General features: G+C 36.9%; 1 protein-coding gene across 4 annotated transcripts in view; it reads left to right on the top strand.

Annotated features, from left to right (window-relative positions):
* Positions 1-13,338, top strand: part of ANKS1B (ankyrin repeat and sterile alpha motif domain containing 1B) — a 753,819-nt gene that overhangs the window by 125,888 nt on the left and 614,593 nt on the right. For all 4 annotated transcript variants that reach the window (XM_065423481.1, XM_065423480.1, XM_065423479.1 and 1 more), the window contains exon 4: positions 7,018-7,314. In XM_065423481.1, the coding sequence (XP_065279553.1) occupies positions 7,018-7,314 (297 nt within the window). The remainder of the gene's footprint in view (positions 1-7,017; positions 7,315-13,338) is intronic.

The following is a 13,338-nucleotide window of genomic DNA, read 5'->3' as shown; positions in this document are numbered from 1 at the left end:
CACCCAAAGTCAGTTTTTTGCATGGCTTACATTAATATTTTCTCTTCTCTGGGTTTTTCTGCACAAAGGGATAATTTTGCCCATGATTAAAAATTGTTTACATTACTTTTGTAACATACCCTTACTTGTTACATAGTTTATTGCAATGTTATGTAAAATAAATATTTTTGAAAAGAAAACAATATTAAAGAACAGAGCAAGAATCAAAGATGTACAGCAAATGAGAGCAGCATTTCCTACATAATAGTATTACATGCACAAAACATATCAATTAATAGATTTCATATATGGTATTATAAGTAAGCAGAAGTATTTGCTACAGATTTAAAATATAAACTGCTAATATTATAGAATCATATCCAGCATTTTAAGCTCTGAATGCCCCCTACTGTTCCAGTTATATAAAACTATGTCTTAAAACCAGTAAGGAGGCCAACAATTGCATGACAATCATGGGGGAGAGGGAAATGTAGACTGACAACTCTCCAAAATAAACATAGATCAAATACTTTAGGGCAAATAATATATGATTAAGATTAGTGAAGGCATTATTTACATAGATATATTTTAGCTAATGTGAAAGGTATGTAGATTGAGTTACAAAATGTAAGAGGGTTGATATTGCAAAACAGAAAAATGTTTAAACCAAACTGATGTGGAATGCTGAAAATGTTTAAACTATAATTTGGCTGTAGACTGACAAATGAGAGATCTGGATTAATTAATAAATTAATGCATCATATATCATTTAAAACTATAGGTACTATAAATTATATAATTGTCAATATATGTTCAGGCTAATACTTTCATCAATATAGTTCCATCTATGCAAGCATTTCTTGTGGCGATTATAATTTCTCATAAAAATATGTACATATATTCAGAAGCCAAAATATATTTTAAAAAAAGTTAACACGCACCAAAGGACAGCCACCAGATGGCTCAATATGTAAATGTGAGTAGTGCAAGAAAAGCATGAAAACATAATCAGGTATAAAAAATGAAAGATATGGAGGATGACTACCTGGTTCAAAATTGTGATCTTTCTACATTCTTTGACAAAATATGAATATTAACACATTTAAAGAAATGATTTGGACACTGATGATGCTTCTAGGTAATTTTCCTCTCTACAGTCTGTAACTGTCTCTGCCCTTTTCTCTGCATCTGACACAGACTTTTCCAGAACTTTATGCATTTAATTTAGAGCAGCATGCTTCAGTGCATCAGATTGTATTTTTTATTACAAAAGTCATCTTGTTTTATATTTCTGTAGTGCCTCTAGTACCTGTTCAAAAATTTGCTATAAGGTGAGGAAAAGGAGTGCTGGATGTCCTTATTGCTGTAATAACATGTTAATAATTAACTTTTGATACATTTATTGGGGCCCCTGAATCATCAGAATGAGGTATAGGTATTACATGTTCTTATTAATGTCACTTCAGTGACTTTAGTGGGTGCAAGGATCAAGCCCAAAATAGGCTAAGAAAATGTCTTTTTTGAATTCTGTATTTAATAAGAAAAATTCTATTCTTCCCACCACCCTCCATTTTTAAATGAAGATGTGGGTTGTCTTCTCCAAAGCATGACCTCTGCTGCATTCAGGGTATGCATAAAGCAACTTGAACTGCACTTACAAGAGCTAAGTGTCATTGATTAAAAAAGCTCGGTATCTTAATATGAGATAGCTGCTGCCCTAAAGGAGAGAAGTGAAGAGAAACAAAATATCTTGTAACAAGAAGAGTAAATGGCCCTCGGCTCTTAATTAAATGATTATTTAAACATATTTATCTTCTTGCAACTGGCATTTGTAGCATCTGGTAGATTATTCTGGAATTTTACTACATTTCTGTTGTAAACATACTTAGTCTACAGATACTTAGTTCTCTTAAATGTCCTTGTGCTGGTTTGTTTGATCTTCTATTCTGGCTAACCACTGGACTTAGGTTTTCTTACTGGGAACTGTCCAAGGCTAGTTTATGTGAAAACAACCTTTCACCATTCTCTCATGATCTCTAGATAGCCCAAATCATCCCTTTTCCAACCCACCCCACCCCCGATTATGTTCTCCAGAAAACTATGATAAGTTAATGGAAGCCACATATATGCATCCAAGAGCAGAAAATAGTTGTGGAAATACAGACATTTTCTTAATTGAAGGTTAACATTATTCTCATCTCTGTATTTAAATCACCCAGTGGTTGATCTGTCATAAAATATTTGTAGTTTTCTGGGCAGACCAGGCCTTAGCAGGTAATGGAACCCTATTCCTCGACAAAGCGAGATAGTCAGCAGAAAGTTCAAACAGCTATGGAAGCCCCTAAATAAACAAACTGAAAGAAGCACACAAATCTTTGTAAAAATGTAGACCTCATATTAGAGAGCTCAAATAAGCAAGCTCTCAAGGTCCCACTTTCACAACTCTTTACATTTGCTCTTGGCTGGAATAGTTCGGTGAATGAGAGTTATTGGAGGAGTGAGGAGAAGATTGGGTCTTTAGTCTGTTTTAAAATACTCTGGATTTTTAATTAAAAAAAAATACTTGACTGTATTGGGCATGGGGTGAGTTCTGATTTATGTTTGTTTTTGGATAGAGGCGGGCTGTTTGTGTGGAAATACATGGGCTGTACATGGGCCCTTTCACTGCTCTTCCTTAGTTTACTGGTCCATTCCTGAAGCAAGGAAAGAAGAAGGGCAGGTGTCTTTCTAAACTTACTGTAAAACAAAGTCTGCACACCAAAAGAGTCAAAAACAAATACCTTTCTATGGCATGGCTTTAACAAAGAAATTAACATCAAACTTAAGAGTTCTCTCCAGTCATAGCTGCCCAGAGGGTTCCTACTACAGGATTAATCAGCCATTACCCCTTTTTAGAAAGACACTCCCGACTCCATTATAACCAGATAGAGTAAGAAGCCCTTTGCCTGAGTGACTCAGAAGGACCTGCTTAACTTTTTCCAGCAGGATCAACACTTGATAACAGGGTGGAGTGCTCCAAGCAAGCACTGTCAGCCTGTTATATGGCAGGAGGTGAATGTGGTCCATTTAGGATCACCCATTTATCTGTCTAGTATGTGTACCAACTCATGCTTTTGATGTCTCTAAGTCCTTGTTGTCACGTGCCTCAGTGGTTCACAGCCATGTTAGATTTTTACTTACCATTCCTATGGTAAACATGAGGGGTCTCTGGGGCAGGAAGTTTGTAAGGATCCCCTTGCAAAGTTCCTTCCCATTATTTCACTGGAGAGCAAGGTTTGTCCCACCCTGCCTGGTGGATCTCAACAGTTTGGCACGTGTCATAGAAGGTCAGGGCTGTTTGTGTGGATACCCAGTGCTGCTTCACTGGCTCGAGTTCCTGGTCTCCTCCCCCCCCCCCGCACTCTCCCCCTTCAACCACATCCTGGCAAGGCTGTTCTCAGGATCCTCAGGAGGGGGCTCAGTGGAAAATATAATACAGACCCAGGCTGTATTATTTTTTCCACCTGAACTCCATGGGGCTGGAAACAGTAATCCCCTTTCCCTCTGACCTTCCCCCTGTTTCTCTTCCAGCCAAACCAGTCTCTACACCCTCCCCAATATCACCTCGTAGAGTGCATTCTCTGGCATCCAAATGGCAGGGAAACAGTGCTGTAGAGGTGGATGACCACCCCCACCTTTTTTCTTCAATGCACAGATCTGGTGGGATGATTCAATCCTTGGTGATGAGCATGCCATTGCCAGCATGTTTTCAAATACAGTCCACACCTTATGTAGAGTCCAAACTCCTTCCTTCATGGGAGTTGATTTTATTAACACAGAAATGAACAAAAATACATTAAGTTCAGCTCAGATCTTATCTCCAGGATGGGCAGACAAGCTGGGTGGAACTACTCTATACAAATCCTGTCTTCTCTCTCTAGAGAATCTCTCCCACCCCTCCTACATTCAGAGTATTCTGACTCTGTAAGAACCCACTTAATGTTCCCCACTAGCAGGGGCGGCTCTAGCTTTATTGCCGCCCCAAGCACGGCAGGCAGGCTGCCTTTGGCGGCATGCCTGCAGGAGGTCCACGGTCCTGCGGATTCGGCGGCATGCCTGCGGGAGGTCCGCCGGTCCTGTGGCTTCAGGGTACCCGCCGCCAAATTGTTGCCGAATCCATGGGACCGGCGGACCTCCCGCAGGCATGCCGCCGAAGGCTGCCTGACTGTCGCCCTCGCAGGGACCGGCAGGGCGCCCCCCGTGGCTTGCTGCCCCAGGCACGCGCTTGGAGCGCTGGTGCCTGGAGCCGCCGCTGCCGACTAGTATCACTATTTGCTTGCAGGATAGAGTATTTCAGGGAAATACTGAAGTCTGTCAAATTAGATAGATATATATTGTACAGGGTTCCAAAATAGGTTGGAACTCTCTCTTTAAAATGTAATTATTCTGTCTCTCATTCATGAATGACTCCATCCGCTGATATTTTTTGGTGGGGATGGGGGGTTATTTTGTATTATTAAGGTTAATTAAAGGTATAACACAGTATATATATTACCTGTTCTGTCAGCAGATATATATTGTTTAATTAATATCAGATCTTTTCCAAATTGGATCTATTTCTAGTTCAGCAATGACTATTTTTTTAAATTTCAAAATCAGTTTGTTTTATCTTTAATCCAAGTATAGTTTTACTTTTGCCAGTGGGCACATGGGTGTTTATGCAAAAAATGTAGAACAATATTTTTCAGAGAACTGTGGTTTACAGAAGCTCTTATTTAAAACTAGTGTTTTAAAATCTATTTTTCTTTAAATATGTTCTCATATAACAATTCAGGTCAGGTATTCATTATGCAAAAGGAGTTAATTTTCATCCCATCCTACAGTATTAGGATTTTGGACTAATTGGTATCTTTAGATACCTATATGTTTGCCGCTGAACACATTTTGTTTGAATCATCCTTAGGAAAATATAAATAGCCAGATCATTAGGGATGTGTGAACTGCAGATGATTTAATGAAAATGGAATTGAATTGTTTTCAGACAAATATATCAAAATATTGACATGAGATTCCAGATTCTTTTATATATCATCCATGAATGACTAAAAAAGTTATAACCCTTCAGATTAAAAATTCAATTGTATATTTGATGGGTAGCTATATCTGATTTATAATTTTATGTTAAACTTCTGAACCTTTATAAAATTTCTAGGGCCCACATTTTTAATATTATCCATACAAAATGTGGATGCAACTACACATCTAATTTCTATGTGAAACTACTTCCATTGCATATGCAAATAAGGGAATTGCATGCACAATGTACTATAATTGGCTATTTTATTGCAATTATCTGAAGTGCATACATAATTGCAGTAAGTGTGCGTGAAAATTAGGCTTCAATTGCCTGTTTATTTTAGTGCAGTTTTGTTCACAACGTTTTGAAAATGTAGGCCTGTATGAATAACTCGTACTTGTGGTTTGGGGTATGATATTGGGGACAAACTGTTTACAAAGGTTTTCTTAACCGAGACTTGTATCACCAAAGATGCACAGGGAGTCATTAGAGAATACAAAGGATCTCAAAAATCTCAACCATTGTAGTTTGTCCACAAGACAGGAAGAGTGCAGTCAAAGAGGATATTGCTTATTCTCTATATTGGTTAGGAGGTGGACCCAAGAAGGTGTTTGATCCAAACTGGTTGTGGAAGACGAGTCCCCCAGTTATCAGCTCACTTTAGCATGCATGCTCCACCTAGCTTGCACACCAGATACCTGCTTGGGGTAAAAATAAACAAAAGGTTTATTTAATAGACAAACCACATATTCAAAGATGAAATAGTAAGGGAGAGCTAACATATACAAGTTGCACAGTAAATAAGCATAAAGACGCAGCCTCAGGCTTTGCACTTCTATATTAGATAAAATCCCTTTTCTAATACAAGTTGCCTATTGCCTTTGCACATTTTGCCAATCTACCCCCTAACTGTAGGGTGGAATCTAGTGTTTCACAGACAGTTTCTGGATAAAAGCTTCAGTTTCTATTCTCCTTTTTGAAAGGTTTCTCCCCCCCCCCCCCGCCCTTTCTCCCCTCCCCCCCGTCTCCTGGCATGATGACTCATGGTTATTCAGATTGGGGAGAATTCCCAGTTGTCTCAATAACTTTCCATTAACTCTAATGGCCCATCATTTGTCTTTTCTTGGATGGTACAATGATAGGGGCTTGGAGCTAGTCTTGTCTCGTTGAAAAGGCCGCCCCTCCCTGCCTAACTGCCCACCACCCCGCTGTGAGATGCGGTGAAGCTGCACTACAAATTATGAGAATGGTTTTCTGTAAACACAAATACATAAATCATAACCACAGTCTGTATACATATCTCATAATAACCATTACGTTTAGAACATTAAATGCATTCATAAAAGATCTTACTCCACATATTTTTATAGCACAATAACATTATTGGGTTCAAACCCCCTGTTCTCCCCTGGGGGTGTCTGGACTCTGATTATCACACAAAGATCTTGCCACAAAGGTTTATAGTTGTCTTTAGCAGCAATATTTATAGTGAGATGCTAAATGATTAAAATGTTATTTAAACAATTTTCATTTTCCAAGTTTTCTCTGTATTTCTCTACTATCTTAATAAACTTTGGTTTTATTTCAAATGACCCATTGTGGCAGGGCAGACTATTAAGTTAGTGTGCTGTTAGAGCATTTCTCAGCAAAAGATCTTGAACTGTAATTTCAGAGGAAGCTGGGTCAAGAGAGAGATAACAGGTCTCAGCAGATGGTCAGGGGCAACATGCACTGAAATTCCTTCCACTAGCAGTGTGGTAAGGAAGATAGCTGGGGCCAGAGTGAGCAGAGCTGAATTGCTGGAGGGTCACCAGACTTGGTTAGAGACATTCTTACTAAATTAGTAACACTTTGGTAGATTTGTTTCCCAGTGTTTAAATTGAATCATATTTCAAACCTTTTATTTACAATGGGTTAGTAAAGGCAGAGTTAGCATTCTGTGTTGTTGAACATGAACTTCTTAAGATTTTCTTTTTTAACAGAACAATGAAAATGAAACGGCTTTGCACTGTGCAGCTCAATATGGACATTCAGAAGTAGTTGCTGTTTTACTGGAAGAACTAACAGACCCTACAATAAGAAACAATAAATTAGAAACTCCTTTGGATCTGGCAGCACTATATGGGCGTCTGCAGGTAGTGAAGATGATCATCAATGCATATCCAAACCTGATGAGCTGCAATACTAGGAAACACACACCTTTGCATCTTGCTGCACGTAATGGCCACAAAGCTGTTGTACAGGTGCTACTAGAGGCTGGAATGGATGTCAGCTGCCAAGTTAGTGTCCTATTTTCTGCCAGTCTTTATATATAAATGAAGCTCCCAGTCATTTCTGTTTTAAAATACATTTATGTGGCATTTTTAAAAGAAATCATGAAATTCTGCAAGGTCATGTATAAAATAGACTAATATTTACAATCTACTGCATGTACTTAACTGGATACTATAGCCCTGATTCAAGAAAGTGTCCCTTGCTTAAATCCCATTATTTTAAAGTTAATCATGTGCTTAAATGCTTCACGGAACCAGGGGCTATGAAATTAATTATATAGTATGGGCCAGATCCTCATCTGATATAAATTGGCATAGCCCCATCCTCAGCTGGAGTAAATTACTTTACCTCCCTTGGCCTCAATGGCACTATGCTGATTTACATCTATTGAGGCTATGGTCCTTTGTGCTAAACAGAGTATGGAAGCTAGTCAATAAGTTTGCCTGAGATTTTGCTTTAGATATACAGATAATCAGTTTATTCAACATACATAGATATGAAGAATATATAAGAATGCTAAAACACAACTTAAGCAGAGAGCTGTTGGCAAGTTCAACTGCATCCACTGGTTTGCCTGCTTCACTAGACCTCTTTGGTTGTCACACGTTTCTAACTCCACCAGTTAAGTGAAGGTTGCCTTGGAAGCTGTTTTGTTTTGTAGGAATGGTTAGAGCCACATAGCTTCAGTTTCCAGTGGTCTATCCAGCTCTAAAGACAAAGATATGGATGCTCAGGAGTTGAATTTTCTGATTTCTTATTACATAAGCCTAGTACAAAGCAATATTCACTGCACCAAAATTGTACTGCAACAGATTCCTGAAACTTCTGACTCAACATAATTATTTCCATATTTAATAGGGTGCCAGTTTTAAATAAAAAACTACAGGGAGGCATAATATATACAATACTGTAGCAATAAACCATGTACATCCACTCTTCAATGCGGGGAAATGATCTGGCTTCTAAGTTAAAGAGTAGGAGTAGAAATGTACTGTTTGACCCTGTCTTACCTAATATATGTGATTTCTCTTGTTTTGTATGGCTGGACTACGTTTGGGGTAAAAATAATGTTTTTATTTCAAATATAAAATTGCTTGCTGGCTGCCAGGATTATCCTTTTTAGTTACACTATTTGAAAGTAAGAAAGCTAGAGCAAGGAGTAACACATCCCTCCAAAAAGTATTTCTGATTATATATCTCCTTTTGCATCTCCAGAAAATGAATGGGGAAGAAACAGACTGAAACTGCATTAATGCTGGCTTGCATAAGAAATAGTATTTTGCTCTGAAAATCATCCCTGTTGTAGAGCCATATATATCAACAGAGTTACGTCAAGGATGAATTTTTATCCAATATCTCTACAAGATATGGGATATTCCCTTGTTATATAACTGGAATAATTTCACCACTGTTTTGAATTCTCCTAAGTCAATTTTATACAGTTTCACCATCAATATAATACGTATTCACTTTCATATAAATATCTAATTATAATGTATAAAATACTTTATTGAAAACATTCTTCAGTTTATGCCTACTTCACCCCTTGACTCTTACTGTTGCTGATTCTCAAACAAGTTAATTAAATTTCTTAAATGTGATCTCTCATTTTAAATCAGTGCTGTTTTTGAGCATTTTGCAGATGTTGGAGTGTTCTACATGATGTCATACTAGAAACACTGATGACAGACAGTGTTTAAAAGACTTTAGTTTCTTAGTTTTGACACTGATCCTCTTTTAAATATAGGTTTTACTTTAGTTTCTTGCTAGCCTTTGTATAATAACTCACCTGTTTTTAGTGAGGAATGAAAAATACTCACTACTTTTTAATGTCATTTTGTTTGCCATCTATGTTAGAATCCTACAATTGCCTTTATCTTCAGGTGCTCTAATTTTTCTTAACCAGTTTTGAAGCTACCCTTAGTTTGTTTCACTTTCCACGTTATGTGCTGGGTCAATTTCTGTTTCTGCCATGTTTGCTCTTCTCTCCATGGTGAAGCATTTATTTATTTCCCCAGCAATATCCATCTTCTCTGTCAATAAATTCCCTTCATTCTGCATCCTGGTGCATTGCCAAGTTGGATCTGTCTATATTCTTAACGTATTACTTCTGTAACCTCTGAATACTTTTTTGTTGATAATTACTATCAGATCATTAAACTGAACAGAGCATACAATACCAGTCTGTTACTTAAAACTGAACTCAGCTGTTTTAGTATTCATTAAATTGCTCTGCATCACTAATTGGGAGAGAACAATATAAAAAATGTAACCCCGTGTGGTAAATTAAATTGTACATGTTCATACTCTTTAAACAAATTCAGCTTTATCAGCAGTAAAGAACTCTCAGAATGTAGAGACGCAATTATAGAAGTATCTGCAATCTTCTTTGTGTTTGTAAACATTTATTTGTGTAAATGGAAGGTTTACTTTAGCCATTTTATTAATCTCTTCTGTACTCCCTGACCACTTTTAATCTTAGCAAATATTTGGGCTAATAATAGACAACATTTAATTTTGGATTGAATTAATCACACATTTTATTCATTTCCCAGGTCTTTCCAATGTCCTTCAGTCTGAAATTATTTAGAAGTGGGCAATACAAATCTGCTTCAACTGTTTATGCTTTGAAGTTTTCATTTTAATTGAAACATATGAAAAATACACAGGTTTTGGTGAGTGATAGACTTTGGGCCCTTAGTCTTAAATGACATTGCACAGTACAATGTGTTCCATGCAAGGATTATTTGCATAGTTGTGAAGGCCCTTCACAATTTAACTACCTCTGTTTATCCAATCTGTTTTCACCTTCCCACTCTGTTTCATTAATGATGGCAACGTCCATTGCCTGTCAGTCCATTTCTCCCACAAACACCTATGACCCAGCCTTTTTTCTGCCACTTGTATGTGGAACACACTCCCTGAATCAACTTGCAAAGCTACCGCCCTGTACTTTAAATCATCTCCTCCAAACCACATCCATCATGAACTGCCTAATGATAAGGACTGGGCACGTTGCCTATTAGAGATTCATTAAAAAATCTCTTCTTTACTTATATATTAAAACTAGGGCTGTCAAGCGATTAAAAAAATTAATTGCGATTAATTGCGCTGTTAAACAACAATAGAATACCATTTATTTTAAATATTTTTGGATTTTACTACATTTTCAAATATATTAATTTCAATTACAATACAGAATACAAAGTGTACAGTGCTCACTTTATATTTATTTTTGATTACAAATATTTGCACTGTAAAAAACAAAAAAAAATTATTTTTCAATTCACCTCATACAAATACTGTAGTGCAATCTCTTTATCATGAAAGTTGAACTTACAAATGTAGAATTATGTACAAAAAAACCTACATTCAAAAATAAAACAATGTAAAACTTTTGAGCCTACAAGTCCACTCAGTCCTACTTCTTGGTCAGCCAATCACTCAGACAAACAAGGTTTGTAACAATTTGCAGGAGATAATGCTGCCTACTTCTTGTTTAGAATGTCACCTGAAAGTGAGAACAGGCGTTCGCATGGGACTGTTGTAGCTGGCGTTGCAAGATATTTACATGCCAGATGCACTAAAGATTTATATGTCCCTTCATGCTTCAACGACCATTCCAGAGGACTTGCTTCCATGCTGCTTGATAACAATCCAAAGCAATGCGTACTGACACATGTTCATTTTCATCATCTGAGTCAGATGCCACCAGCAGAAGGGTGATTTTCTTTTTTTGGTGGTTTGGGTTCTGTAATTTGCGCATCAGAGTGTTGCTCTTTTAAGACTTCTAAAAGCATGTTCCACACCTCGTCCCTCTCAGATTTTGGATGGCACTTCAGGTTCGTAAACCTTGGGTCGAGTGCTGTAGCTATTTTTAGAAATATCACATTGGTACCTTCTTTGCGTTTTGTCAAATCTGCTGTAAAAGTGTTCTTAAAATGAACATGTGCTGGGTCATCATCTGAGACTGCAATAACATGAAATATATGCAGAATGCGGGTAAAACAGAGCAGGAGACATACAATTCTCCCCCCAAGGAGTACAGTCACAAATTTAATTGGCGCTTTTTTTTTTTAACGAGCATCATCAGCATGGAAGCATGTCCTCTGGAATGGTCGGTGAAGCATGGAAGTGGCATACGAATGTTTAGCATATCTGGCATATAAATACCTTGCAACGCCGGCTACAAATGTGCCATGCGAATGCCTGTTCTCACTTTCAGGTGACAATGTAAATAAGAAGCAGATAGCAGTATCTCCTGTCAATGTAAACAAACTTGTTTGTCTTAGCGATTGGCAGAATAAGAAGTAGGACTGAGTAGACTTGTAGGCTCTAAAGTTTTACACTGTTTTGTTTTTGAGTGCAGTTATGTAACCAAAAAAAAATCTGCATTTATAAGTTACACTTTCACGATAAAAAGATTGCCTTATGGTACTTGTATGAGGTGAAAATTGAAAAATACTATTTCTTTTGTTTATCATTTTTACAGTGCATATATTTGTAATAAAAATAATAATATAAAGTGAGCATTGTGTATTCTTTATATTCTGTGTTGTAATTGAAATCAATATTGAAAATGTAGAAAAACATCCAAAAATATTTAATACATTTCAATTGGTATTCTATTGTTATAAATGTGATTAATCACAATTAATTTTTTTAATCTTGATTAATTTTTTTGAGTTAATCACATGAGTTAACTGTGATTAATTGACAGCCCTAATTAAAACACTTAACTAATAAAAAATCTTGCAGCTCACAAGTGAGCCTGCAAATTGTACACCTAGGTGATCTTTGTATTGTGTTCCTGTAAAAGTTATAAAAGTTTTCTTTTCCGTCCCTCCCGCGTTGTTTTCCATGACCACCTGTTATGTATTCTCTCTGTTTAGCTATAAACTACTTGGAGCAGGGACTGTCTTCTACTATATACCTAGTACAATGGGGTCTCAATCCCGATTAGGGCCTCTGTATTTACTGCATGGAAAACTGAAATCAGTGGATTCACTCCAGATTTGAATGATGTAAATGAGAGCAGAATTTGGTCCATTGTGCTTATGAAATATGATTGGCATCCTTTGCACTAGATATTACTTTAGGAGGATTTCTAGCCACACTAATAGCGCTCACTTTTGGGGTAACATATGCTCCAAAAGGATATAAAAGCCTGCAGGGAATAAGACAGAGAAAGTTAACTGTAAGTCTTGACTTTACTTGCTATAACATCGAGAATAAAAGTGTGCTACTATATTTGCATTATCAGCTGTAAAAGAAAAAGGTCTTCACATTTGACACTTTAAAAAATTCTGTTTTATTTCAAAATAATGCGGTAGCAAGAGATATTTCCAGTTTTTGCCATTTATGTGGAACTAAGTTTCTTGCTATTGCAAATCTGAGTAACCCTCAGTGTTAAGTTTCATGCTGTGTTGCACCTGAAAGGAATATGGTTTGTGTCACAAGACTGGTACATTCTTATAGTCAGGAATAACAAAAGTCAGTAGTTTAATGCACAGAATAAACGTATTTTTTCATTGAAAGTCTTTCTACCATAGCATAAGAGAAACTCACAACACTGATACCCCCTTCTACTCAAATACACCCCTCAAGAAAAGTAAAAAAGAAACAACAACAACAGATTTAAAACACACACACAAACAAATCTTTCCCTAAGTAGAGTTTTTACCTTGAAAATGGAGAAGAACCAGAGATTCCCTGGGGTCCACTAGGGATTTCACTATTGCTATTGATTTTGTATGGAAGGCACCCAGATACTTTTGTGATGGGCAGTTGTATGAAGATAGATTAATTTACTTACCCTAAGTTTTGTTGTCAGACCTGCAATTTTTACTCAGGCAAAACTCCCAGTGATTTCACTAGGAATTTTGCCTAATAACTGCAGAATCAGGGCCATGTTTATTTACTGCATCTTGTTTATATATGGTTATTAAGTGATCTTTATCATAGAACTTTCTCTACTCTTGTATGTTGCAGCCCTGTATGAATGATTTTTAATAAATATTATTGGTAAT

This window comes from Emys orbicularis, chromosome 1 (genome assembly GCF_028017835.1).
Source record: "Emys orbicularis isolate rEmyOrb1 chromosome 1, rEmyOrb1.hap1, whole genome shotgun sequence".
Lineage (NCBI taxonomy): Eukaryota > Metazoa > Chordata > Testudines > Emydidae > Emys > Emys orbicularis.
The sequence above is the reverse complement of the archived record's forward strand: the minus strand, read 5'-3'. Positions and strand labels throughout refer to the sequence as shown.